The following is a 26,219-nucleotide window of genomic DNA, read 5'->3' as shown; positions in this document are numbered from 1 at the left end:
ATCTAGATTCACAGGAAATTGCACACACACACACACACACACTATATATATATATATTCAGGGAGGTCCAGTGTACTCTTCACCCAGTTTCCCCCAATGGTAACCTCTTGCACAACTACAGTACAATATCAAAACCAGGAAATTGACACTAATACAACCCACAGAGCTTATTCAGATTTCACAAATTATACACACATACCTTTGTGTGTATGCCTGTGTGTGCGTGTGTGTGCGTGTGTGTGTGTATGTGTGCAATTTGATCACATGTGTAGATTCCTACACCTACCAGTGCAGTCAAGATACAGGACAGTTCCATCACCACGAAGTGCTCCCTGTGCTACCCTTTGCGACCTCCCACCAGCTCTAATCCCTGACCCCTGGTAACCACTAATCTGTTCTCCATCTGTATAATTTTGTCATTTCAAGAAAGTTATGTAGGGGCTTCCCTGGTAGCGCAGTGGTTAAGAATCCACCTGCCAATGCAGGGGACACAGGTTCAAGCCCTGGTCCGGGAAGATCCCACATGCCATGGAACAACTAAGCCCGTGCGCCACAACTACTGAGCCTGCGCTCTAGAGCCCGTGCTCCACAACAAGAGAAGCCACCGCAATGAGAGGCCCACGCACCACAATGAAGAGTAGCCCTAGCTCCCTGCAACTAGAGAAAGCCCACCCGCAGCAACAAAGACCCAATGCAGCAAAAATAAATAAATTTATTTTAAAAAAAGAGACTCATACAGTAGGTAGCCTTTGGAGATTGGCTTTTCTCAGCTCTTGAGAGCCATCAGAGTGATGTATGTATCCGTAGTTTCTTCTTTTTTATTTCTGAGTCATGTTCCATGGTATGGATATACCACAGTTTGTTTAACTATCCACCCATATGAAGGAAACTGAGTTGATTCTAGTTTTTTTTATTATTATGAATAGTGCTTCAGTGAACCTTTGTGTACAGACCCTACAAAATTTGTGTACAGACCCTACAAATACACTGTATATCTGGTCCTTTGGAGGCCACAAACCACTGTAATATCTAAAATATTTTTGCCCTCCAAGAGAATGCATGAAATAGACCAGTAGAGTAGAATAAAAAGCTCAGAAACAAACTCATGAATATATGTACCCTTCACAGAAAGATGGTGCCACAGAGCAGTGGACAAGATTGCCTTTTTAGTCAATAGTACTGAGGCAATTGGATCTTTACATGAATAGTTACAAATTTTTGGCCCAGACCTCTCACTGTACACCAGAATCAATACTGGGTAGACTGCAGATCTAAATGTAAAAGTCATAATAAATTATAAACAAACAAACAAATACAGCAAGAAAGGGAGGGTGGGAGGGAGACGCAAGAGGGAGGAGATATGGGGATATATGTATACGTATAGCTGATTCACTTTGTTATACAGCAGAAACTAACACACCATTGTAAAGCAATTATACTCCAATAAAGATGTTAAAAAAACAAAAAACAAATACAGCAAGCAAACTTCAAAAGATAATGTAAGGCTATGTTAATGATTTCAATTAGGGTAAATTTTCCTACATAGGATACAGGAAGCAATAATCATTAAGGAAAAGGTTGATGGATTGAAATATATTAAAATTAAAAATGTCTATTCATCAAAATACACCATCAGGAGAGTGAAGAGGAACTCTGAGAGTAAAAAAGTGAAAGATGAGGGACTTCCCTGGTGGTCCAGTGGTTAAGACTCCGAGCTTCCAATGCAGGGGGCATGGGTTCGATTCCTGGTCGGGGAACTAAGATCCCACATGCCGCACGGCGCGGCCAAAACATTAAAAAAATAAATAAATAAAATTTAAAATAAATAAATAAAAGTGAAAGATGTATTTGCAACACATGCAATTGACAAAGGGCTCAGAGCTCCTTCAAGAGAACTGACTTCAGGGAGCATCGGTGACCCCAGCCCAGCTGCTACCCCACTGTCCTCCGACAGCTGGTGCAGAGGCCCCAGCACAGGGAGGCACTAACGCAGGCCCCTGCTGCAGAGACCAGGATTCCATTCCTCTATCAGGCAGCTTTGGTTTGGGGCTGAACGAACCTTTCTTAGACACCATCCTCCTCCCTCCCTTCTCTCCTTCCCAGGGGCAGGTCTGCATCACGTAGAAGACTCTCCCTGCTTCCTTCTGTTCCTTCCTCTTTACCCCTCACGGCCATTTCTCCCAATAAATCTCTTGCATGTCTATCGGATCCTGTCCTGACATCTTCCTGGAAGACCCGGACCAACATAGATTATTTCCAGAAAACATAAGGTACTTGTAGGGATCAATAAGAAAAAGACAAATGGGCATGAGAATTGAAAAGAGAATATCCAAATAGCTAAAAAGTGTATGAAAAGGTGCTTGACCTCAACAATGAACAGGGACCTGCAAATAAAAAACGCGAGTGATATCACGACACACTTATCAGGATGGAAGAAATGAAAAGATCTGATAATAGCAAGTGCTGGTGAGGATGTAGAACAACCGGAACTTGCAGACCCTGCCGGCGGGATTATGGAGTCTGAGATGATCTTACTGGAATTGCAGGAATATGCAGTTCTGCTCTCAGGTGTGTACGCAACAGAAATGTGTGCCCATGTGCATCAATAAACATATACAAGGATGTTCAGAACAGCAATTTTCCTAATCGTCCCAAACTGAAAAAACTCAAATGTCTATCACCAATAGAAAGAAGAGAGACTTTGCAAAGGAAGATTATACAAATTATTGCAAAAGAACAGGTTACAGTTACATGCAACAATGTGGATGAAACTCATAAACTCCACGTTGAGCCATAGAAGCTTAGACATAAAAGATATTTGTGTCGGGACTTCCCTGGTGGTGCAGTGGTTAAGACTCCGTGCTCCCAATGCAGGGGCCCGGGTTCGATCTCTGGTCTGGGAACTAGATCCCACATGCGTGCCGCAACTAAGAGTTTGCATGCCGCAACTAAGGAGCCGGTGCAACCAAATAAATAAATAAATAAATATTTTTAAAAAAGATATTTGTATGACTCCAGTTCTGTAGAGTTCAAAAACAATAGCAAAACAAAACTGCAGCATTTAGTGATGTGGGCTTAGGGGGTAAGATGATATGAGAAGGAAGGGAGTGATCACTATGAAAAGCATGTTGTGTTTACCTTGGGGGGAGGAGAGGGAGTAATTGGGAGGGGCATGAAGGGGAGACTGAAGGGACGGTGCTGGCCATATTCTCTTTTTTGACCTGAGGAGAAGGGTGTTTACACAGGTGTTCTCTTTGTGATAAATCCGTGTTGATGTACTTCTCTTTAAACATGTCCCAATAAAAAGGATTGGGGAAAAAAATACTTTCTCATAGTGACAGTCACTAACCTGCTCATTGACAAAGCTAGACTTAGATCATAATTATCCCCAACTAAGGTTAAATCCAAGAATTTTTTCAGTGGACATTACCCCTTCTGGTACTGTGGTAGGCTGAAAAATGGTCCCAAAGATACCAGGTTCTAATCCTTGGAAACTGTAACCATTACCTTATTTAGAAAAATGGTATTTGCAGATGTGATTAAGTTAAGGACCTTGAGATGGGAGTGGGGCATGGGGAGAGGAAGATATCTTGGATTAGCTAGGTGGGCCCTAAACATAATCATGTACAGTATCCTTTTAAGAGCCGGGCTGAGGGAGACTTGAGTACAAACATTGAGGATGTGAAGATGGCAGACACTGGAGTGGTGCGGCCACAAGCCAAAGAATGATGGCAGCCATCAGAAGCTAGCGAGGCAAGGAACAGTGTCTTCCCAAGAGCCTCCAGAGGGAGCGTGGCCCTGCTGACACCTTGACTTCGGCCCAGTGATACTGAGTTCAGATTTCTGGCATCCGCAACTGAGAGAGGTCAAATTTCTGTTGTTTTAAGCCGCTCTGTTTATGGTAATTAGTTACGGGCAGCCACAGGAAACATTCAGGTAGTACCTTCAAGAGAACTACACGCATTTGTATAGCTAGTGAGGTTTAAGCTGGGGACAAAGCCCTGCTTCTTGGTTGGTGGGGGAAGGGATGCTGTGGAAGTAGGAATCCCTGAGCCCAGAGTCTGGTCTCCCGCTCTGCATTCCTCACTTTGGTCTATGGGGTTCTGGGCCGGGTTGCATTTATAATCTGCTCCTCCCAGCTGCCCCATCACCACGGCAGATTAATAACCCTGACTCTGCGCTGTGCAGCCTCCCCAAAGCTGGTAGCTGTGCACCTCAGGATGGACCCGGACACCTGGTGGAAGGGAAAGAAACCGTGTGCTTGCTACACGGAATCCAAGTCCTTGCTTGCTAAGTGCTCTGTGTTGGGCACCCAGAGAGATATGGGAAGGGGTCTTCATCTTGTCAGGGAGGCATGAGAGACACACAGACAATTAAATAGCTATACAAGCATTTACCAGGCGGAGACGGGTCAGGAAGTACTATATACTAAGGACCAGGTGAGTGGTACGAGTTGTTAGTAGTACAGATGCACAATCCCTTATCTGCCTTTCCCAAATCCGAAACACTCCAAAACTCCTAAGTTTTTTGGTAATTCATCTGACAGTAAAATCTGCCCTCAACTGGCCATTTGAAGTTTTTATTCAACCTGCTTTGTACGACTGTTCATTCATTTCACTGCATAAATATTAATGCATTTGACCACAGGGCATTGGCCCAGACCCTTAGGGTATTACGTAACATAGAATGCACCCTTCTAAGATCTGCCAAATTCTGAACTGTGAAATCTTGGGTTCTAAGAGCTTTTGCTGAGAGATTGTGGACCTTTAAATATAACAGGGGTTTAAGTGGAAAGTTTGCCCGAGATCCTAAGGGGACAAATAGCAGATGCCAAAGAATGTTAAGAGACAGAACAGCCACATAACCTACAAAAGGAAATTGGCTCCCAAACCCTTACTCTGAGGGAGTAAGAAGAGTTAAGAAGTTAGAAACAGAGCAGAGGGGGATGAGAAAAAGATAAGAAGCAGCCATCTCCAGGGGAAAGCAGGGCACCTTGTGAATGATGTTCAGGAATTTGTGCATTATTTTGGGGGTGATGGAGACACCGAAGGTTTTAAACAGAGGGACAGGGGCTTCCCTGGTGGCGCAGTGGTTAAGAATCCGCCTGCCAATGCAGGGGACACGGATTCGAGCCCTGGGCCGGGAAGATCCCACATGCTGTGGAGCAACTAAGCCCATGCACCACAACTACTGAGCCTGCGCTCAAGACCCCGTGAGCTGCAACTACTGAGCCCGTGTGCCACAACTACTGAAGCTCACGCACCTAGACCCCATGCTCTGCAACAAGAGAAGCCACTGCAATGAGAAGCCCGCGCACTGCAACGAAGAGTAGCCCCCGCTCGCCGCAACTAGAGAAAGTCCGCGTGCAGCAACGAAGACCCAATGCAGCCAAAAATAAATAAATAAAAATAAAATTAAAAAAAAATTTTTTTAAATAAGTAAACAGAGGGACATTACTGAGGAGCTGGGTTCCCTGTGAATGGCTGGAGGGGAAGGAACAGGACAAATCAACGCACAATCGTCTCTTTGATATTGTACGGTGGTGACATGGCCTCTAGGGGCTGGGGTAAACTTTTGAGGAAGAGCCATTTGTGTGAAGAACCATGGAGACAGAATGGAAAATATGGGGAAAGGGGCAGGGACACTTCTGTGAGGGAACAGCACAGGTAGCGATCCCAGATTAGGGCGAGGAGGCCACTGACAGTAAACAGGAAGACCCGTGGTGTCAGCCCCTGGGATTGGATGCGTCATAAGCGGGAACACTGGGGACACGTCCTGATCATCTCTGGGGGCGTTTCTAGAACCAGTTAAGAAGTGGGGCAGAGACGTTTGTTACAACAGACAGACGAGGGAGTAAATATCAAGCAAAAGTTGTGAGATTCATGGAAATCCCACCACATCTTGGCATTTGTTCCCCTACTCTGCCCCACCTGTTTCTGCAGTAGGGGGAGGAGGAGTGAAGGACAGTGCTGGTGGGGGGGCGGGGCCAGCAAGGGGCGGGGCCAGCAAGGGAGGAGAAGGCGGCGGTGGAGAAGGGGTGAGCCCTTCCAAAGACAGCCCAGAGGGGATGGCTGGGCAGGGTGGCTTTGCATGGCAGCTTTCAAGGTTCTTCTGCTTCAACGTTTCCTGGGAAACCTGTGAATTTAATGGAAGAGGGATCCAACCCACCTTCCTGGGTAACCGCCAGTGAGATTAGGACTGCGTAGTTCCCCTCAGTGGGATGCAAGGGATTCACACCCAAGCTTCCTTGCCCTGGGAGCTACTATTGGTGGGGTTCCCACCTTCCCTGCCGGCTCAGCTATGTCCCCCCTCTCCTGGGGATGCCCTCTGAGCCCCTCGTTCAGCAGGGCAGGACAGCTCCCCTGGACTGAGGTCTCAGCACTGTGCTAAGTGCTTTATATGTTACCTTGTTTGATCCTTTCAATTCAACAATACCTTTGAAGCAGGTACCAGTTTTATAGATGAGTAAGTAGAAATTTAGAGAGAGGGATGAGACCAAATTCAGACAGGAAGGACAGAGAGGGAGATTTGAACCCAAAGCTGTCTGACTGCAAAGTCCAGGCACTGGAGTGAACGAGACATTGCCTCAACCAGAGCTTCAGGGGGCCTCCGGGGCGACTGTCGGCCTGACCAGCTACTGGAAAGTGGTTGGACAGGAACTGAACCACCCGGGGCTCTGATTCAAATCCTGCCTCACCTGTCAGTAGGTAACTCGGCTGAGCTCCTTGGCAGGATACTTAACCTCCAGAGGCCTCGGTTTCCTCAGCTGGGAGACGAGGATGGTCGTCTCTGCTTCTCAGGATGGTTGTGAGGATTAAATGAAGGGACCCAGGGGCGGACTCAGAGTGGAGTTTAGTAAATGTCACCTGTCATCACATCTTCTTGTCACCCCTCCTGGTCCTCACACTTCAGGAGCAGCTGTTGTGAAGGGTGTCAGGAACCTTGGCCAGTGTTCTCCTCGGTGCTTCGAAGAAGTGGTTATTGAGGAAGAAATACAGCTCTGTTGGGGGTCAGTGTTTATTTTTATAACTCTGAACTCTGCCTTTTTCTTTTTTTTAAAATAAATTTATTTATTTATTTGTGGCTGCGTTGGGTCTTCGTTGCTGCATGCGGGCTTTCTCTAGTTGCAGTGAGCGGGGGCTACTCTTCGTTGCGGAGCACGGGCTCTAGGTGCGCGGGCTTCAGTAGTTGTGGCACGCGGGCTCAGTAGTTGTGGCTCGTGGGCTCTAGAGCGCAGGCTCAGTAGTTGTGGCTCACGGGCTTAGTTGCTCTGTGGCATGTGGGATCTTCCCAGTAGCTTAGTTGCTCTGTGGCATGTGGGATCTTCCCAGACCAGGGCTCGAACCCGTGTTCCCTGCATTGGCAGGCAGATTCTTAACCACTGCACCACCAGGGAAGCCCTGAACTCTGCCTTTTGAAGAAGTGTTCTTTATATCTGAAGTGAAATCAATAAAGTTTCTGGTCCCAGAAGGGACCTTTGGCTGAGAAGTAACAAGAGAGAGGAGGCAGCTCACTCTTCTCCAAAAAGACAAGTCGCTCTCCATGTGGAGGCCGTTTCCCACTCTCACTAATCTCTCCTGGTTTCTGCCATGAGGGAAAAGACACAGCCCCTCTGAAAAAAGGGGCTAAGTTTGAGGCGCATTTTCTTTGGCAGCTGGCTGTGGATAGGGAGCTTTTGATCTGATGCAGCAGGAAGGAACGAGCCCCGTCTAGGCTCTTGGAATGACTTTGATTCTTAAGTTACAAGAAGCAGAATGAGTTACAAAGCAGCATTCTCTTCAAGGCCATGCATATGATAGGGGCTAGACTGTGACTTAAAACGGCAAAGACAGGGAAAACATGGTTCTAGAATAACAAGTCCTTTTTTGGAATCGCAATGGTAATAATAAATGGGCTAGATGTGCCAACGATGTGTGCCAGTGACCTCTTCTGTGGACCGTCTGCAGCCCGGCTATGCTTCCTGTCACTGCCTCCCGCCTCGGGGCCCAGCTGCTTGGTCCAGGGCAGGCACCTTACCCCAGGCCTGCCTGCCGTGAGGTTGGCCAGCAGCCTGGGCCAGGCTTTGCCATGAGAAAGAGGAATGGGGCGGGACTTCTCTGATGGTCCAGTGGTTAAGACTCCACGCTCCCAATGCAGGGGGCCTGGGTTGGATACCTGGTCAGGGGACTAGATCCCACGTGCGTACTTCAACTAAAAGACCCTGTGTGCTGCAACTAAGACCCAGCGCAGCCAAATACATAAATAAATAAATCTTTTTTTAAAAATTAAGTATTAAACAAAAGGAATGGGACAATGGGATTTCCTTTCTGAGGAATGTGAGCTAGAGGGTATGAGAGAATGAGGGATTTTGTGGCAGGAGCAGGCTGGGGATGATACTTTGAGGAACCCAGGAGGGAGGGTTCAGTGGGAGAGAGCGCTGCAGGCCCACAGTATCCTGAATGTAAGAAGCAGCTCTGAGAGAAGACATAGATACACAATGGTGGAGGAGGCTGGTACACAGGGCTGGTACACAGAGCCCAGCCCTGAGAGGAGGGTCCCCAACTTCCTGCTTGTGATGGGTGGCCTGGTTCCACTGTGTCTCCCACTCTGGCTGGGCTTGACTGCTGGTTTTTCCTAGGTCCCAGGGACTTGTACCCTCACCATAAGCACCCCACCCCATTGTTTAAGGAACACAGATGAGTTAGTTCCCTCAAACAAATGAACCTTCTAGAAACAAATCCCACACCTGTTATGAAGCACCTACTATGTGCCAGGCACTGTCAAGTGATGTATACACATTATCTCATCACATCTTTACAACAACCCTAGTGAATACTGATTGCATATTATAGATGAGGAAACTAAGGCTCAGAAGGTAACTTACCTTCTGATATGCAGCTAGGATATGCCTGTCAATGGATAAATAATCCATTAAACATGGTATGTTTAGCTCTCAGTCCCACAGCAGCTGTCTAGACCTGTGCTCTGCAAACTTTAATTTGCATATGAATCTCTCTAGGATCCTGTTAAAATGAAGATTCAGATTCAGTAGGTCTGGAATGGGGCCTGAGATGGGGCACTTTTAACAAACCCCAAAGTGATGCTGATGTCGTGGATCTTTAGGGCAGTGAAAATACTCTCTATGATATCATCATGGTGGATACTTGTCCTTAGACATTTGTCCAGACCCACAGAAAGTACAACACCAAGAATGAGCCATAATGTAAACTATGAAGTTCAGATGACTAGGATGTGTCAATGTAGGTTCATCCTTTGTAACAAATGTACCACATTGGTAGGGGATGTTGATATGGGAGAGGCTATGCGTGTGTGAGTACAGGGGGCATATGGGAAATCTCCGTACCTTCCCAATTTTGCTGAAAACCTTAAAAACTGCTCTGAAAAAATAAGTCTTAATACAAAAAAAAAGAAAAGGAAACCTAAAACCAAAAACCCCAGTGGTGCTGATGCTGCTGGTCCGTGGACCACACTTTGAGTAGCAAGAACCTAAACCAACTTGCCAAAATTAAGCAGCCACCTGGTAAACATTAGCGTCCTTAGGAGGGGCACTGCTTGCAAAGCTAATACTATAGGGAAGTGACAGCACGTTACCCGTTTCTGAATGCACAATGGGACGGCACGTATTTCAAGCTGTGAGTTCACTTTGTATAGTTGAAGTTGCGGTTAATTTTGACGTTGGCTTGCTGTTAAGATTTGCTTAGCATCTTAGCAGGTGTGACAAGTCATTCAAGAGTGTTGTCAGTCATAGTCATCTGAGTGGCTCCTCCGGGGATTAAGAGCCATCTGACACTGTGAGGCTCAGACTACAGAATACTTCCTGTGTAGTCTGTACAGACGTGTGTCGAATCAGCCAGGGTGTACCTTCATCTAGATGTCTGGCCCCATCTCAGGTTTTTGCAATGAGAAACTCTAGGGTGGGGCCCTGGAATCTGTATTATTAACAAGTTCAAACCACCCCACTCTCATGCTCAAGTGAACCTGATGGGAATTTCTGGCCCAGATGTTTTCTGAGGTCCCATCTGCCACATGCACTTTTATGGCTTCCTGTCCCACTGCCATTGGAAACACAGAAAAAACTGAGCATGCGGGGTGGCGGGCAGTCAAGGAAAGCGAAACACTTTGAAATCAACCTACCAATCAGCATGATGACCAAGTTTGCCGCCCCGTATTTCTCTATCTCATGAATCCAGTGAGGAACAGACTCGAACGTGGACTGCCGGGTGAGGTCGTAGGCAATGATGGCCGCGTGGGCACTGCGGTAGTAGCTTTGGGTGATGGTCCGGAAGCGCTCCTGGCCTGCAGTGTCCCACACCTGCATCTGGAGAAGGGCAGGAAAGGGGGTCCGCATCAGGAGTTCCCACCCCTGATGGGAACTTGCTCGCCTAAGTCGTTCCCTGGGTCTCACTTCTAGAGATCCAAATTCAGGAGGCCTGGGGTAGGGCCCAGGGATCTGTCTTTTTTCAGTTGCTCCCCAGGGTAATCTGGATGTGCTTTCAGGTTGGGGGCCGTCACCTAAGGTGCCCTTCAGTGGGAGAGGCGGATCCAATGTCCTAAGGTCTGGTGTTCTTTTGCCTTCCTACCACACTCATCCCTTCGTCCAGATGTTGGGCTTTATCTTTTGAGTATGTCCATTGATGTTAATGCTGGAAAAGGTGATAGCGTTGAACTGTTTGGATTTTAAAGGACCATTCGGCTGTTCATGTTTAGAAGTGTTATCATAATACTACCTTCCAATTACCGTCCCAGGCAGTGGCATCAATTTATACCCCCTCCAACAATGTCTGAGGGTACCTGTTTCTTCATACTCACATTATTTATAAAATTTATTTTTTAAAGAAAGTTTGCAAACATACACAAAACTAGAGAGAATAAAACAGTGAACCCTCATATGTCCATATAATTATCAAGATTTTGCCACTCTTGCTTCATGGAGCCATTTCTGTTGATTTCTTTGACGTATTATTTTAAAGAGAATCCCAGACTTCATGTCGTTTCATGCCTACTCCCATCAATATACATTCCTAATAAAAATGGACATTTTCTTATATAACCGTAACACCATTATCACTGCTAATAAACTTTTCAATAACTCCTTAGTATCATCTAATACTCAGATCATATTAAAATTTCCTGATTGGCTCCAAATGTCTTTTTTTTTAGAAATTGCACTTTTGTTTGATTTAATTAAAAAAAATTTTTTAGCTGCACAGTGCGGCACGTGGGATCTTAGTTCCTGGACCGGGGATCAAACCTGCGCCCCTGCATTGGCAGCGTGGAGTCTTAACCACTGGCTTGCCAGGGGGGTCCCTCCAAAATGTCTTTTTACTATTGTGTTTGTTTAATAAGGATCCCATGCAAAATCCATTTATTACATTTTCACCAACACCTTTTGATCTTTTTTGATCAAATGGGTAAATGATATTATCTCACTTATTTTAATTTCATCTCTTTAATTATGAGTGACAGTGGGCACCTTTACTTTTTCACATAAATGTATGAGCCAGTTCATATAAAATTTGTGAAGTAGCTGTTTTGTCTAATCTGTGGAGTGCCTACTTTTTGTATTTGGTTGTTGGTCTTTTCTTCGATATTTATCAGAGCTCTTTTCACGTCAAAGAAATTAGCTCTCTGTCAGTTCCATATTTGCAAATGTTTCTTTCCAGTTTGTCACTCATCTTTGACTTTGTTTATGGTATTTTTGAGTATGTAGAAATTTGACCTCTATATGATCATATAGAAGAGTATTAATTTGACCTTTAAATAGTTAGATGGAGCAATATTTTCCCTTATGGCTTCTGGGTTCTTGTCTTACTTTAAAGCCTGATTTCTCTATTCCTCAATGATAAAAATAAATACTCCCATGCTGTTTTTTTTTCCTGGTATTTTAATGATTTCATATTTTATATTTAAATCTTTCACGCCTCAGGCATGTGTTTCGGGGTTAGGAACCATGGCTAAAAGAGGCAGACCCGCCCCTGTCCCCCTCTGACCTTCACTTTCTTGCCGTTGATCTCCAGGGCACGCACAGTGAAGTCCACCCCAATGGTGTTCTGCTGCGCCTCTGTGTAGACCCCGGACGTGAAATGCTGCACCACACACGTCTTCCCTACATTGGAATCCCCGATGAGGATGATCTTGAACAAATAGTCAAAGTTCTCATCTGCTGCCCTGGCTGAGCTGGAGAATTGCATTGCTCTTGCCGCCTAGAACAGATCAAGGAAGAAAAGAAGGAATTCAGTCTCTCTTAAGTGCAGCCGTCCCCAACCTTTTTGGCACCAGGGACTGGTTTCGCGGAAGACAAGTTTTCCTCGGACGGGGTGGGGGGCCAGGCTGGTTCAGGAGGCAACGCGAGCGACGAGCGACGGGGAGCGATGGGGAGCGATGGGGAGCAGGGTGAAGCTTCGTTCGCTCGCCCGCCGCTCACCTCCTGCTCTGTGGCCGGGTTCCTAACAGGACTGGTACTGGTCCACGGCCCGGGGGGTTGGGGACCCCTGTGTTAGTGAACAGCTACCAGGGGCCGGGAACTATTCTTGGCACTCGGGATTCAGCACAGGACAGGACAGAGGGAGGTCACTGTTTTCCTAGCACTGCCATCCTCGTGGGACAAGGACGTTAATTACTGGTCAGGTAAGAGGGAGCTGCCCGCACAAACCCCACCTGTCCTAGGGGAGTTAACATTACTTTAGGGGTGACCTTGGAATGAAGAGGTTCTACTGCTGTTCTCTGCTGGGCCCAGGACACAGTCAACACTCTCAGATGACAGCATTGACTGAGACTTCCCTGGCGGTCCAGGGGTTAGGACTCCACACTTCCAGTGCCTCCACCGCAGGGGGTGGTGGGTTTGATCCCTGGTCCCGGAACTGAGATCCCACATGCCTCGGGGCCCAGCAGGAGTGTTTTACCTGCCAGTCATCAGGTGGGAGACATGCCTAGCTGTCAGCCTATCTCCATGTCACATGGGAGGAAGACAAATTACTGGAAGACTGAATGGCCAGGCAACCAGCAGCAAGCATCAACGAGACCTGACAGACAAGTCAGTTTCGGGAAGAGTCACATAGCCCTTTTCTTCTGGTTGGCACCTGCTTTTTCTTGTCCTGGAAATTATGATGCTGAGAATATTCAAAATGAAAGCTGTGGGGAATTCCCTGGCGGTCCACTGGTTGAGACTCTGCGCTTTCACTGTCAAAGGCCCGGTTTCAATCCCTGGTTGGAGAACTAGGATCCCACAAGCCTCGAGGTGCAACAAAACAAAACGAAACAAACAAAAAGACCCTGTGGTTCGAATGTTTGTGCCATACTCTACCATAGGCTGGAAAAGAAAGTTTCTCATGACAGTCTCCCAAACTAACTGATTATCAGAATTACCTGGGAAGATAATTAAATACATATATATTCCTGGAGCCCATCTTAGGTCTGCTAAATAGATTTAAAAACATGCACACACTCCCAGGTGATTTTGATGACTAGCTAGCCTTGGGAAGTGTTGACCGACACAATCACCCACCTGAAACTTTATTCCCACCTTCAGTGTCTCTGCTTAAATATCCACAGCATCTCAGATCACAAGGAGCTCACTACCTCCTGAAAAAATCTATGTTGTGTGCACAGCTCTAACTTACATGGGGTTGAAATCTATCTCCCTGAGGTTTCCATCTGTGGACCCTCGTGCTACATCAGGACTCCTATTCCACATGACAGCACATTCCTACTTCACAGCCCAGCAGATATTTGGAGCAGCACCCATGTCCCCTCATGGCAGGTATACCCGGGCCCTTCAACTGTTCTTCGGTTGTGTTGGGTCTCCTCGTCAGATGTCTCTTAAAAATACAGGAAACCTTATTTCATTTGATGATGAAACTTGATGTGCTGCAAATTGTTCCTGCCTATGACACCCTTCTTGATTTCCCCCAGTTTCGGTTTTTGGTTTTCTCAGAAGTCATAGAAAAGGACAAGTCTGTATCATCACACAAATTAAAATCTGTACGTAAAAACCGCGAGCTTTAAACAGGTGGAGGATCCTCACTTCTCTTGGACTCCTCTGAAATCACTGTGGCTAAATGATCCAGCAGACACGAGACATAATCAAACAACTCTTCCCCGGGCTTTTCAAGTAAAGAAAGCCATTCCACTTCCGGTGTCTTATCCCTGTAATTTGAGCTGAAATCTTACTTCCATGACCCCCCCCCAACCAAGTAAGTCCTCAGGGTTTCCACAAAAGCCCCCTTCACCTCAGCCTACACGCCCTGCAAGGAGAAACAAGCGATGCCCACCCTCCAACACCCTCCATCCTGCATCCTGTAACCTGCACCTGTTGCTTACCTGTCTGGCTCTCTCACCTCTGCCGGGGGTAGGTATTGTTTGCTCTTTCTCCTGGTTTTCCTTTTGGTCCTCCGTGCCCCTTCTTCCTCCTGTCTCGAGGTGTGGTGGGAACTGTAGTTCTGTCCCCAGGTGTCAGGTTTGGTGGCCTGAGAAAGTGAAAGGAAAGTGTCAACCCTCCCTCCCTCCGCCTCCCCCTCCCTCCCCATCCGGAGGAGCTGCCATTGGGTACAAAGCACAGGGTGAGGCCACACTAGGTCACCTTTCCTCGGCTTCTTAGCCTCACATGTTATCCAGCAAACCCAAAATGAAAAGGACCATCTAGCTACCTCAGCCAACACCTATTGAGCCGCCCTGCTCTTTCTTTCAGCTCACATTCTCTTAGGTGGCCCTTACCCCCAATTTTTCCTGGTGTCCCCTGTTTGGCTGGGGTGGGGGTGGCTAGTTGAAGGACAGCAACTTAAAGGAGGAGACAGATCTGGGTTTTGAGTCATTTAACTGTTTTGTGGACTTGAATAACCTTTCCTGAGGAGCCACTGAGAGAAAGGAGGTGATCCAAAGAGAAGATTAAAAAACTAAAACAACTTTGAATTTGCAGGGGAAGAAAGAGCTGAAAAAAAAATGTTTCCTTCCCCCCACAAAATGTACCCCAGAACCAAGGTTACTTTCTAGGAAGACCTGGAGTTCGTCAGTCCCTCATGCTGGCAGGAGAAGCGTGGAGCTGAGGTGAAGTTTCCTTTTTGTTTTTTCCCCACAGAGTCTGGAAGAGTCACTGCTTCTAGCATGGGGACCAGATCAGCTCCACTCTGTGGAACGTGCTGAGCAGGCAGTTAAGCTATAGGCACAACATGCAAAACAGAAACATCCCGACTGATAAAATATTAAACTGGTGTAGTGGTTTCAGACTGTGGGCTGAGACCCATTAATGAGTCATGAAGTCAAATTTAGTGGGTTGTAACCAGCGTTTTTACAGAAAAGATTAGGAAAACAATTCAGAATGCATTCCATGGAGTAAGAGTATTGTTGCGTGAGCTGTTTGCATCAGTTGTGAGCAGGCACGTGTGTGCTGGGGGTGATGTAAGATGTATTTCTTACTGTGGGTTGAGGCCTAGCGCTGAAACAGAGGACAATTTACTCACTACTCAAGAACATTTCTCCAGAAAACCTGTAAATGATGATTTATCTTACCCCAAATTCCATTTACACATCACTTTCAGGAACCTCTCTTTTGGGGAGGATAAACCCAATGTTGGCAGGTAGAGCAAGAAAACAAAAGACACTGCCAAATACTACTGCTGCATACCGTGCTTTGTTGTTGTTGTTTTTTTTAAATCTTTATTTTATTTAAAGAATCCTAGTTCGCATTCAGCATGAGGGATCTTAGTTCCCTGATGAGGGATTGAACCCGTGCCCCCCAGCAATGGAAGGGCAGAGTCCTAACCGCTGGACTACCAGGGAAGGCCCTGCAGACTGTGCTCTGAAAGCCACAGTCATGCGTATGCGGCTTGAAAATGAAATGTAGGTCAAGAGCCACGACAAATGTATGGGCAGGGGCAGGAAATAAAACCCGTGAGATGTGTCAGTGAGGTTAGGTGTCAAAATGTTTTCTTCTTCTGGTAATGATTACTGATAAAGAAAAAAAGAAAAAAAAACCCCGAAACCAAAAAACCCCAGCTGACTCAGACTTCACACTTGGATTACCTGAGAACTTGCCTGAAGCGGGTAGTGTCTGCCTGGCGATGTAAGGGGGAGATTCCTTTCTTCCTTTGCTACCTCTTAGCGTGTTGCCTGTGATGTGCGTCACAGTCTGGTTCAAAGCGTATTCAATAATAAAACTGTTTTCTAATCTGCTATCTTTGTGGACAGGTTTTCTGGGTTGAAAGACTTAAATTTTTTTTTTTTTTTTTTCCCTATTAGTTGAAAGAGAGCCCAGGAGGGCAAAAGACCCTTGTTCAGAGTCATGTGTTGTAAGGCCTTCAGTTTTTGCTTGAGGCTGCCAGGATCTTAACACTCATTTATTTGGGTGATGGGGGTGGGATGTACAACAGTGAATTATACCGACAGACTAATAATCCTGTCCTTATGGGCAACTGTATTTAATTCAACAAAAATTTAAAGCTTATGCCCTCATGGCAGGTCAGTAGCACACCTAGCAGCGCGTTTCTTTCTCTCAAAACAAAATGCAGAATAAAGGTTTTTTGAAAAAAAGATTATTTATATATACATCATTTCTTCCCAGATTATATCCTCTCTCTCCCGCACTGCTTCTTTCCTAACAGTCCTGGCCGTTGTCCGTCCCCCCGACCCCCACTTCCCCCTCGAAGCTGCCGGGTCCACCCAGGCCTCCGGCGGCGTCTGGAAGCCTACACTCCCCCCTCCCCCTCCCCTCCCCCTCCCCTCCCCCTCCCCTCCCCCTCCCCTCCCCTCTCCTCCCCCTCCCCTCCCCCCCTCCACTCCCTGCCCAGCAGCCCTCAGGTAAAGCCGCGCGGTCGGACTACAACTCCCAGCATGCCGCGGGTACCGACGGGTCACGTGAGTGCCCGGAAACCCTGGCCGCGGCGGCGCCGGTGAGGTGGCGGCGGGAGTGGCAAGCTTGCGGGCGCTGCGTAGCGAGAGGAGCTGCCGGCCGGCCGGAGCGCAACGACTACTGCGGCACTCGGGTGCGCGAGCGGCGGCGCGCCGGGCCCGAGCCGAGAAGGGCCTGAACCCGGCTGGGGGCGGGGGCGGGGGCGGGGGCGGGGGTGGGGGGCGCCGCAGTCGAGGGCAGGTCCGAGGAGCTTCCAGGCGACGAGGGGACGGGGCGGAGAGGCAGAAGGTGGCGGCCGGTGGGTGTGGCGCCGCGGGCAAGGCCGGCCACCCCTCGTTCCCTCCACTCTGGGCCTGGCTCCTCGGCGCCCAGGTGCTCCGGGACCTGGCGGGGCCGGCGAGTACCGCAGCGGAGGGGAGCGGGAGGATCGGGAGGGCCTCCGGGGAGAGCCGGCGGCCGGGCCCCACGCCAGCGCGGCGGCGGGGGCGCCTGTGCAAGAAAGGGGTTTGTCGTCTAGACCAGGTGAAAGGTGCCTCACAGGTAGGGCGGGCAGGCTTTTGGAGAGGATGTAGTGAGGCCACAGAGGGAGGAGGGTCTTAGTGGAATTACTGGGCTTTGCTTTTTGGTAACTACCACGGTCTCGGTCAGGAATTTATCTGATCGCTTTTCGTCATTAACTCAGTATTCTTGTTTGCAGAATGTGGTCTGTTTGTTCTCACTTCTCACGGGATTATGGGAATGTGTCCACAGGGTTTTTGGTGTTTCCAGAAACTAGGCGATCCCCTGATAACTTACTGAAAGGATTGTAGGGATTTCCTGGGGTGAGCAAAATATTCTTAATGGCCACCTTCTTTCTTCAGCGTTTTGATGCTTGAATTCTTTTTTTCCCATTTGTTGAATGTTTGCTGTATGCCAGGCACTGTACTTACTTAATTTATTTTTGGCTGCGTTGGGTATTCATTGCTGCGTGCGGGCTTTTCTCTAGTTGCGGCGAGCGGGAGCTACTCTTCGTTGCAGTGCACCGGCTTCATTGCGGTGGCTTCTCTTGTTGCAGAGCACGGGCCTAGAGCACAGGCTCCGTAGTTGTGGCGCACGGGCTTAGTTGCTCCGCGGCATGTGGGATCTTCCCGGATTAGGGCTCGAACCCGTGTCCCCTGCATTGGCAGGCGGATTCTTAACCACTGCGTCACGAGGGAAGCCCCAGGTGCTGTATTTAGAACTCTCTATAAATTGTCTCATTTAATCTTTCAGTGAGGAAATTGAGACTCAAAGAAGTTAAGTGCAAGGTCTAGAATTCCAGCTGGAACTTTTATGCCTTTGTGTGGGCCGCGGTGTGGCTTCAGATGACAATCTTTTATTAATCTTTGATATCCAGTCTCTGCATCAGAAAATAACCCTGAAACGATACTTTCATAAGCTCAAAGTCGGTGCACTGTCTTGTTGCTCACTAGCTGTCAGGATCCAGTGTATTAGTCATTGTGTCAGGTTCTGATTTGTCTTGTTCACCAGTGATAAGGAAATGTCACGGCAATGACCATTAACTTGAGTATAAGTCCTTTGTCTAGGAGAGGGAAAGATTTTTATCTTGAAAACTGTTGTCTTTGGAATATGTTCAAAATACGTAGGAAGAACGTGGTTCAGGGAACCCTGAGAGAATTTTACAGAAAAGTGCTAGGTATTTTACATCTGTGGTAAGGAACAATTTAAGAAGAGAGACAAGTTACAGGAAGACTTGAGTTTTGAATAAAAGGATTTACATGATACAGGGAAACGACTTCAAATGAGGTCATGTGGGATAAAAAAGATACTTGTGTAAATTACAGCATGCACAACTGTCACAATAGGCGAGCTCAACTATCCATTTAATACTTTTCCCCCTACCTCTTTATACTGAGTATACATAATCATTTTACTTTGCAAACATAAAAACTGAAGTCTAGGGAGTGAAGTAATTGCCCTTTTTATTTAAGCGTGTGTGAGAACCACTGTTACTAATAAGGTGCTTTTTTTCCATCCTGGATCTATACTTCTGTGTTTAATGTGTGATATTTTTAATTACTGTGTTTTACCCAACTTGGGATATTTTAACCTTTTAACCTTCCCTCTTACACAGTATAACATAGGGTCTAGGGTCAGGTCTGGGTTTGAATGCTCCTTTCACCTCCTAAGATATATTACTTTCTAAAATCCATTTTTTTATCTGTAAGATATGGTGAGAACTAAATGCAATGGCACATGGTAAGTGCCTAGCACAGGGCCTGGCACTTTGAAAGCAGTCAGTGTTGGCCGTCAGTCAAAGCATTCATTCATTCAGAAAATCTTTACTGATCATTCTAAATGCTCTGCTAGGCCCTGGGGTTATAGCTGTGGTGTTAAGACAGATGTGGAACTTAACAGGTGAACAATAAACATGTGAACAATTAAAGCAGACAATTAGATTGGGAGAAGTGCTGTGAAGGGAAGAAACAGATGGAGATGGGAGAGGTAGTAACAGAGGGAGACCATTTTAGATAGGACGATCCAGGCAGCCACTCTAGGGGATGACACTTGAGGCTGAGCCAAGGAAAGGCAAGAGCAAGCCATTTGCAAAGAACCAGGAGAAAAGCATGTCAGACAACAGAACAGCAAATGCGAAGTCCCAAAGCAAGGAAGGGCTTGGTGTGTTCAGGGGCAAGAAAGGGATTGGGTGCTAGGGAGACGGTAGCCGTGTGGAGGAGTGATGCTGGTGGGGGGGCGGAGCTAGGCGGGCACAGGGGAGGAGGAAACGGCTAGCTCCACACTGTGTACACCGGCAAAGGATTGGGAACCACCCAGATGTCCCGCAGGAGACTGGACTGCGGCAGCTCTGTAGGTGCAGATGGGGTGGACCTCCAACCTCTGATAAGTGAAGGAAAAAAATGGTGCGGGATGGTGTGTGTTGTACGCTCCCATTTGTGTATGTGTGGGTGTGGGGCCACGCCTGGAATGCACGCACAGGTGCAGATTCTGCAAGAGTGCAGAAGCGATGGTAGGAGCCCCGGGTGACGTGGGAACAGGGAGGGAGGCGCCACCGCGTACATACCCTCTGAACTTTCTACCGTATGTGTATAGCATCTACTGCATACAGGTTTTGGAGGCCGTGGCAAAACTCTTGTTTTGTGGTTTTATGTGAGTCTTGGGAAACCGTGAAGAAGGCATTTTAAGCAGAAGAATGACAGCTGATTTATGTTTTAAGATATGTTTCTGGCTGATGTGTGAAGAGTGATGGGCGGCAGGGGGCTGGTGTGTGTGCTAGATGTACAATAGTGAAACCCTGCAGGAGGCTGTTGCACTAGGCTTGGTAGAAGACGTGCGTGGTTGACCTTGGTAGTGGCTGTGGGGATGGAGAGAAGAGGATGGATTTGGGCTGAATTTTGGGGTGAAGAGGACTGGATTTAGTAGTGGGTTGGATGCGGAAGCTGAGAGGAAAGGAGAAATGAGGGCTAAGTGTTACTTGCCTTGGTGGTACCATTTTCTGAGGGCAGTGCTGGGGACGGATGGGTGTGGAGGGAGGAAGTGAAGAATTGTGAAATTGTGTTTCAGCTCCAAGGAGGGCCCTCAAGTGGTTGGTTGGCTGTGCCGCTGGGAGCGCTGGAGGGTCCAAGTTAGAGCTGGCGCTCTAGGAATCATTGGCAGAAAGCCGTGGTACCAGATGAAGGGGACAGAGAGCTTGGAAGTTTAGAGAGAGAAGTGTAAGTGGTTATCTTAGATGTTGAGAAAGCAGGTCATTAGGGAAGTGTGGACTTGCTGGGCAGAGCTGCATGCCCTTTGAGGTTTGTGGTTTTGAATCTGAAAAGTGAAACCAGCCTGCTCCTTTGATTTTTCTCTGGCAAAACTCAACCACTTGGGCCCAGGGGAGGAGGCCAGAGGCAAGCAAGGAAAAAAGGCCCGTAAGGGAGATAGTCCAGATTCTAAGTTGGGAAAGAAGGGAATGAGGACAGGAGGAGGGTCATGGCTGAAGGGAAAAAATGGGGAGGTGACGTAATTGGGAGCTTGCTGAGGTAAAATGACTTTGCAGTGGGGAGTATGAAGTAAGCAGTTTTCTGGAAGGAAACAAAGCAAGATGTTTGAAATGCAGTTTGGGAGGTGATGCACTTACTGCTTAGTAGATGACATGGGCCGGGTTTTGACCACGGAGTGGGTTTTTCTCGTGGGATAGAGGAAAAGATTGGTGGGAAGAGGACAAGGGTCTGCTAGGTTACCCATCTGGGTGTTGACATGAGACAGAGCGGAGGGGGGACAGCAGGTGACCAGGAGACGACGGCTGTGAGGGGCAGGGGGCAGCGAGGCCCAGGAGCTTCGGAGAAGCTGGGGTCTCGGAAGGAGGAGGAGTGGTTGTGAGAAGGAAGATTGCTTCTCCCTGAGAGACCCCAGAGGAAGCAGTGTTATCTGGGGGCAGGCAGGAGTCCGCCAGGGTAGGAAAGGTAAGAACTCTCAGAACAGGGTCATGGTATGGAGAAGTAGATTAACTGCTTCTCTCCATTTCCAGAGAGCCTTTCCTTCCAGTGGGGGTGGGGTGGGGATGGGTCCGATGAGGTGGAAGTGGCCGGTGATCTCCTTTTCTGCCAGTCTCTCCCCTTTCCACTCTGCAGTCTGTTTCCCCCAAAGTGTTCCTAATACGAGACAACTTTATTTATTTATTTTTAAAAAATTAATTAATTAATTAATTTATTTATTTTGGGCTGCGTTGGGTCTTCGTTGCTGTGCACGGGCTTTCTCTAGTTGCGGCGAGCGGGGGCTACTCTTCGTTGCGGTGCGTGGGCTTCTCATTGCGGTGGCTTCTCTTGTTGCGGAGCACGGGCTCTAGGTGCCCGGGCTTCAGTAGTTGTGGCACGTGGGCTCAGTAGTTGTGGCTTGCGGGCTCCAGAGTGCAGGCTCTGTAGTTGTGGCTCACGGGCTTAGTTACTTCACAGCATGTGGGATCTTCCTGGACCAGGGATTGAACCCATGTCCCCTGCATTGTCAGGCGGATTCTTAACCACTGCGCCACCAGGGAAGTCCCTACAAGACAACTTTAAATCTTACTATGTTTGAGTTGGAATGGACTCTAAATATGTATGGAAAGTGAAATTTGGGGAATGTTTTATATTCCAAGGCAGTGTTTATAAGGGGGAGATTGCCCTCTGCCTGGACGTGTCACATGTGAAGCCATCTTTTTATTCAGCCTTGATCACACAATATGGAGCGTTCCATCCTGGAAAGTATGTTGTGTGGGTGATCCTATAGGATCTCAGAAAGCTTCTTACAAATCAGATGAGTTAATGATCATGAACTAGCCTTGAAAAGTAGAATAGGGCTCAATGGTTCTGCATCCTTTTTGATGGTAAGGATCTTACTTTTTATGTTTTTTTTTTTTTTAAAGGTCATTCTTGTTCTCACATAACAGTTGTATATTTAGTATCCATGGACTAAGAAAATACTAAATGACAAGCTTCTATTCAGAAACACTTAAAATGAATTTTGGCTTTATTAATTATAACAGCATTTACATATGCTTGAAAAATGTTAGACGTTTGTTCAGTCTATATTCAGAGCTGGAAAGAAAATGGTCTAAAAGTAGGATGTGCTTAATAGAGTCGGACTTGGCAAAAACTCCGTGCTTCTGCAGGGCTCCAGAGCTCACAGATGATCAGAAATCACTTCTGTGATGTAGGACATATAAATGCAAGGTATTGTTATTAATGATTATGATTATATAAGACCAGATGTTATAATAGTATTCATTTTAAATGGCATTCTGCCAACATCAGATGAATGTTTAAACTCTTTTCCCATTGAACTTATTAAGCATTTTCTTCCCTGTCACTGTAGCTAAGGAAAAGGTGGTTTATTTAGAAACTAAATCCAGATGGTCTCAAACGGCTTGGTAGTCATTTAACAGCATTAATGTAACTGTACAGGCCTGAAATCCACAACCATTATTGCCGAAGCAAGTAATTCCAATCTGTTGGAGCATACATTTTTGGAATTATTCTCTTACCTAATTAATTATAGAATTTCATAACCCACAACCTTTTCTGAAGTATTCAGTACAGTGTTTTGAGTTGTGAGTGTGTTCAGGTCAAAGAGCTATGATATATAAAGAATGGTTAAAACTTTGAGTTGTTTCACTTGGGTGTCATGTTTAATTTGGGGGTAGAGGTAAATTTAGCAGTAACACTAGTAGCTCTCAGGTTTGTAACCTCCTGGAATTACAGACAGAAAGTTTATTTACATTTTGTGAGTGGAAATTTGTTGTCTTACTTGGCTCATAATTTTGTTTTAACATTTTTCAAGGAGAATGATTATATGAAATTAACTGTATTCTCCTGATGTGGGATTAACCCTGGGCAGATCAGTGGCTAAAATAATTATCTTAATACCTTACATGCATTGTTTATTTTGGTCTCAGAAGAGATAGGCCATTTTACACATGACAATCTGTGCTTCAGAGAGGTTGATGTGTCCAAGGGCTCACAGCCAGTAAGTGAATCAGCTATAATGTTTATATAACTTTAACCATCTCAACTTTGTATCTTTTATCCAAAAGTTTCAAGAATGGCCTTTCAGCTGGGTCTCTCAACATTTAGGGTTTTGGGTTCATCTACCAAGCAGTAGTATAAATTGTAATAGAGAACGGGAGTATAAATAGCAGTTACAGGGAACACAACCTTGGGCAAAGTCCTGTGATTCACTAATTTTAGTGCTGGAAGCTTTTGAGTTTGTCTCCTACCTTGACTATTATTGTAGTATGTTTATCATACAAGGTATTTTGTTAATTTAATTTTTTTTAAAGCTTTTTTGTTTTTGTTTTTAATTTATTTTTGGCTGCGTTGGGTCTTCGTTGCTGCACGCGGGCTTTCTCTAGTAGCGGTGAGCGGGAGCTACTCTTCATTGTGGTGCGTGGGCTTCTCATTGCGGTGGCTTCTCTTGTTGCAGAGCACGGGCTCTAGGTGTCCAGGCTTCAGTAGTGGTGGCACATGGGCTCAGTAGTTGTGGCACGCGGGCTCTAGAGCACGGGCTCAGTAGTTGTGGCACACGGGCTTAGTTGCTCCGCAGCATGTGGGATCTTCCCGGACCAGGGCTCGAACCCGAGTCCCTTGCATTAGCAGGCGGATTCTTAACCACTGCGCCACCAGTGAAGCCCCTGTTAATTTAATTTAATTTTTTCCTAATATGCAGGTAAACTATAGGACTTTTACAATGCTGTGGATGTTTTCCCTCCTGATTATAAAAGTAATATACATGTTTATTGTAGAATTTTTAGGAAAATATATAGAAAACTAAAATTACCCATAATTCCACTGCCCAGAGAGAACTATATATTCCCTGTTTACTTGTAAATATTATGTAAATCTAGAGTTCAGTTGATTGTAAGTCATATCCTACACATTTCACTTGCTGTTTTCTCATGTTATTATAAAGTCTTAATCATCATGTCAAATGATAAAATATTCAGCCATTTGGATATACCATAATTTGTTTAATTATTCCCTTCTTATTGCATGTTTAGGTTGTTTCTGCAGACTCATAGCTGGAGACGTTAAGTGTAGATGCCTACTTTATGCTTAATTAGTCTTGGTGTCAGAGCATGGATGTGGCTTTCCGAGAGGATAGAGGAGAGGTGAGAGAAAGTAGTGGAAAGAGATGGCAGAGGTGTGGCCCTGTCTCTTTCCCCTGTTCCTTTATGACTGGCACAAAGTTCATTTCTTCATATAAGAGAGCTCTTCCGACTTTTTGTGAAAACTACCTTTGTGTATAGAGCTGAATGCATCTTGTATTTCTTTAGGAATAAATCCCTGGAAATTGAATTTTTGTGTCAGAGGCTCTCAATGAACATGGCCAGATCGTCTTCCTATAAAATTGTGTTAATTTTCGCTTCCATCAGCAGTGTATGAGAGTTCAGGATTATTAGACCTTGAGCTGCATTGAGCACAGTCTTTTTTAACTATGCAAACATTTTTTGTTACCATAATTAGCATTTCTTATGTTCTAATGAGATTGGAACTCTTATTTGATAAGTTTAATAGCCATTTCATTTCATTTCTTCTGAGTTGTCTGTTCATTTCCGTTGCTCATTTTCCAGTCAGAATTAGTGATTTTCTTATCAGTTTGTATGAGAGTTTGTTCTGTTAGAAGGTAATCAAGGATTTCTTTTTTTTTTTCTAATAAATAAATAAATTTATTTATTTATTTATTGGCTGTGTTGGGTCTTTGTTGCTGCGCGCAGGCTTTCTCTAGTTGTGGCGAGCAGGGGCTACTCTTCTAGTGGGGGCTACTTTTTCTTGTGGTGCACGGGCTTCTCATTGCAGTGGCTTCTCTTGTTGCGGAGCACCGGCTCTAGGTGCGTGGGCTTCAGTAGTTGCGGCACACGGGCTCAGTAGTTGTGGCTCGCTGGCTCAGTAGTTGTGGCACACGGGCTTAGTTGCTCTGCAGCATGTGAGATCTTCCTGGACCAGGGCTCGAACCCGTATCCCCTGCATAGGCAGGCGGATTCTTAACCACTGCGCCACCAGGGAAGCCCCAAGGATTTCTTTTTAAAGGACTAGTTAATAGCTATAAAACGTAATTATCAACCTAGTTTTCTGGTGTCAACTAATCCATGTAATTTTTCTTTTTCTAGGCCTTATTATACAGTGACTGGTTGTTAAGTCTAAATAATTCTATTTTTGGATAATAGGCCTATTATGAGTCATGTTAATAATGTGTTTTGTTTTTCCAGAAAGAAGAAATGATGTAAACCATTCACTATCCAGACTTTAAGGTCAAGGTGAGAAGGAAGGTCAGGAGGAACATGGCCTGGCCAAGTATTTTTCAAAGAGGAACTTTGCTCTCCCAGTTCAGCCATCATCATGTGGTAGTATTCCTGCTCACCTTCTTCAGGTAAGTGGACCACTGAAACTCTTCCCTTGTTGTTCTTGTCCTTGTTTTCCTTTTGAAGGAGCTGTTTATTGCATGGCCAGTGCTTAATGCAGTGATTGGCCTGGGCGAGTCATGAGCTAGACCAGCTGGTCCTTCTGTGGCACTTTATGATGTGGCTGTAATACAGTGCTTCTCGAGGGCTGTCTTGCCCATATTTGGCGATGTCTGGAGACATTTTTAGTTGTCACGCTGGGGGAAGGGGTGCTACTTGGATCTAGTGGGTTGAGACCAGGGATGCTGCTAAACATCCTGCAGTGCACGGGACAGCCCCCCACAATAGAGAATCTGGGGGGCCCAAAATGTCAGTACTGCTGTGATGGAAAAACCTTGCTCTAACATAAAGTCCTTTAATTGTTAAAAGCAGGAGCTTGCGAACAAAGGATGTGCGTATTCAGGGAATGCTCTATGCCTCCTTGAGCATTAAAGATGGTAGGAGACCTCTTCGAGGAACTTCGGT

At 46.3% G+C, this 26,219-nt stretch overlaps 2 protein-coding genes across 21 annotated transcripts in view; one reads left to right on the top strand and one right to left on the bottom strand.

Moving 5' to 3' along the window:
- Positions 1 to 14,465, bottom strand: part of RAB19 (RAB19, member RAS oncogene family) — a 19,649-nt gene extending 5,184 nt beyond the window's left edge. The window contains exons 1-4 of one of the 3 annotated variants that reach the window (XM_082400382.1): positions 14,320 to 14,435; positions 13,620 to 13,817; positions 11,991 to 12,203; positions 10,135 to 10,318 (exon numbers count right to left, since the gene is read on the bottom strand). In XM_082400382.1, the coding sequence (XP_082256508.1) occupies positions 10,135 to 10,318; positions 11,991 to 12,191 (385 nt within the window). In that variant the 5' untranslated portion in view covers positions 12,192 to 12,203; positions 13,620 to 13,817; positions 14,320 to 14,435. Of the gene's footprint in view, positions 1 to 10,134; positions 10,319 to 11,990; positions 12,204 to 13,619; positions 13,818 to 14,319 lie in introns of all 3 variants that reach the window. The other 2 variants (XM_082400383.1, XM_082400384.1) reach the window with 2 other exon arrangements.
- Positions 14,466 to 16,863: 2,398 nt separating this feature from the next.
- The window catches only part of SLC37A3 (solute carrier family 37 member 3), a 118,819-nt gene continuing 109,463 nt past the window's right edge, over positions 16,864 to 26,219 (top strand). For all 18 annotated transcript variants that reach the window (XR_014246989.1, XM_082400320.1, XM_082400321.1 and 15 more), the window contains exons 1-2: positions 16,864 to 16,976; positions 25,563 to 25,723. Coding sequence is in view for 17 of the 18 variants with exons in the window: in XM_082400320.1 (XP_082256446.1) it covers positions 25,635 to 25,723 (89 nt within the window). In the remaining variant the exon portion in view is untranslated. The remainder of the gene's footprint in view (positions 16,977 to 25,562; positions 25,724 to 26,219) is intronic.

This window comes from Balaenoptera borealis, assembly GCF_965194805.1.
Source record: "Balaenoptera borealis genome assembly, chromosome: 7".
NCBI lineage: Eukaryota > Metazoa > Chordata > Mammalia > Artiodactyla > Balaenopteridae > Balaenoptera > Balaenoptera borealis.
The sequence above is the reverse complement of the archived record's forward strand: the minus strand, read 5'-3'. Positions and strand labels throughout refer to the sequence as shown.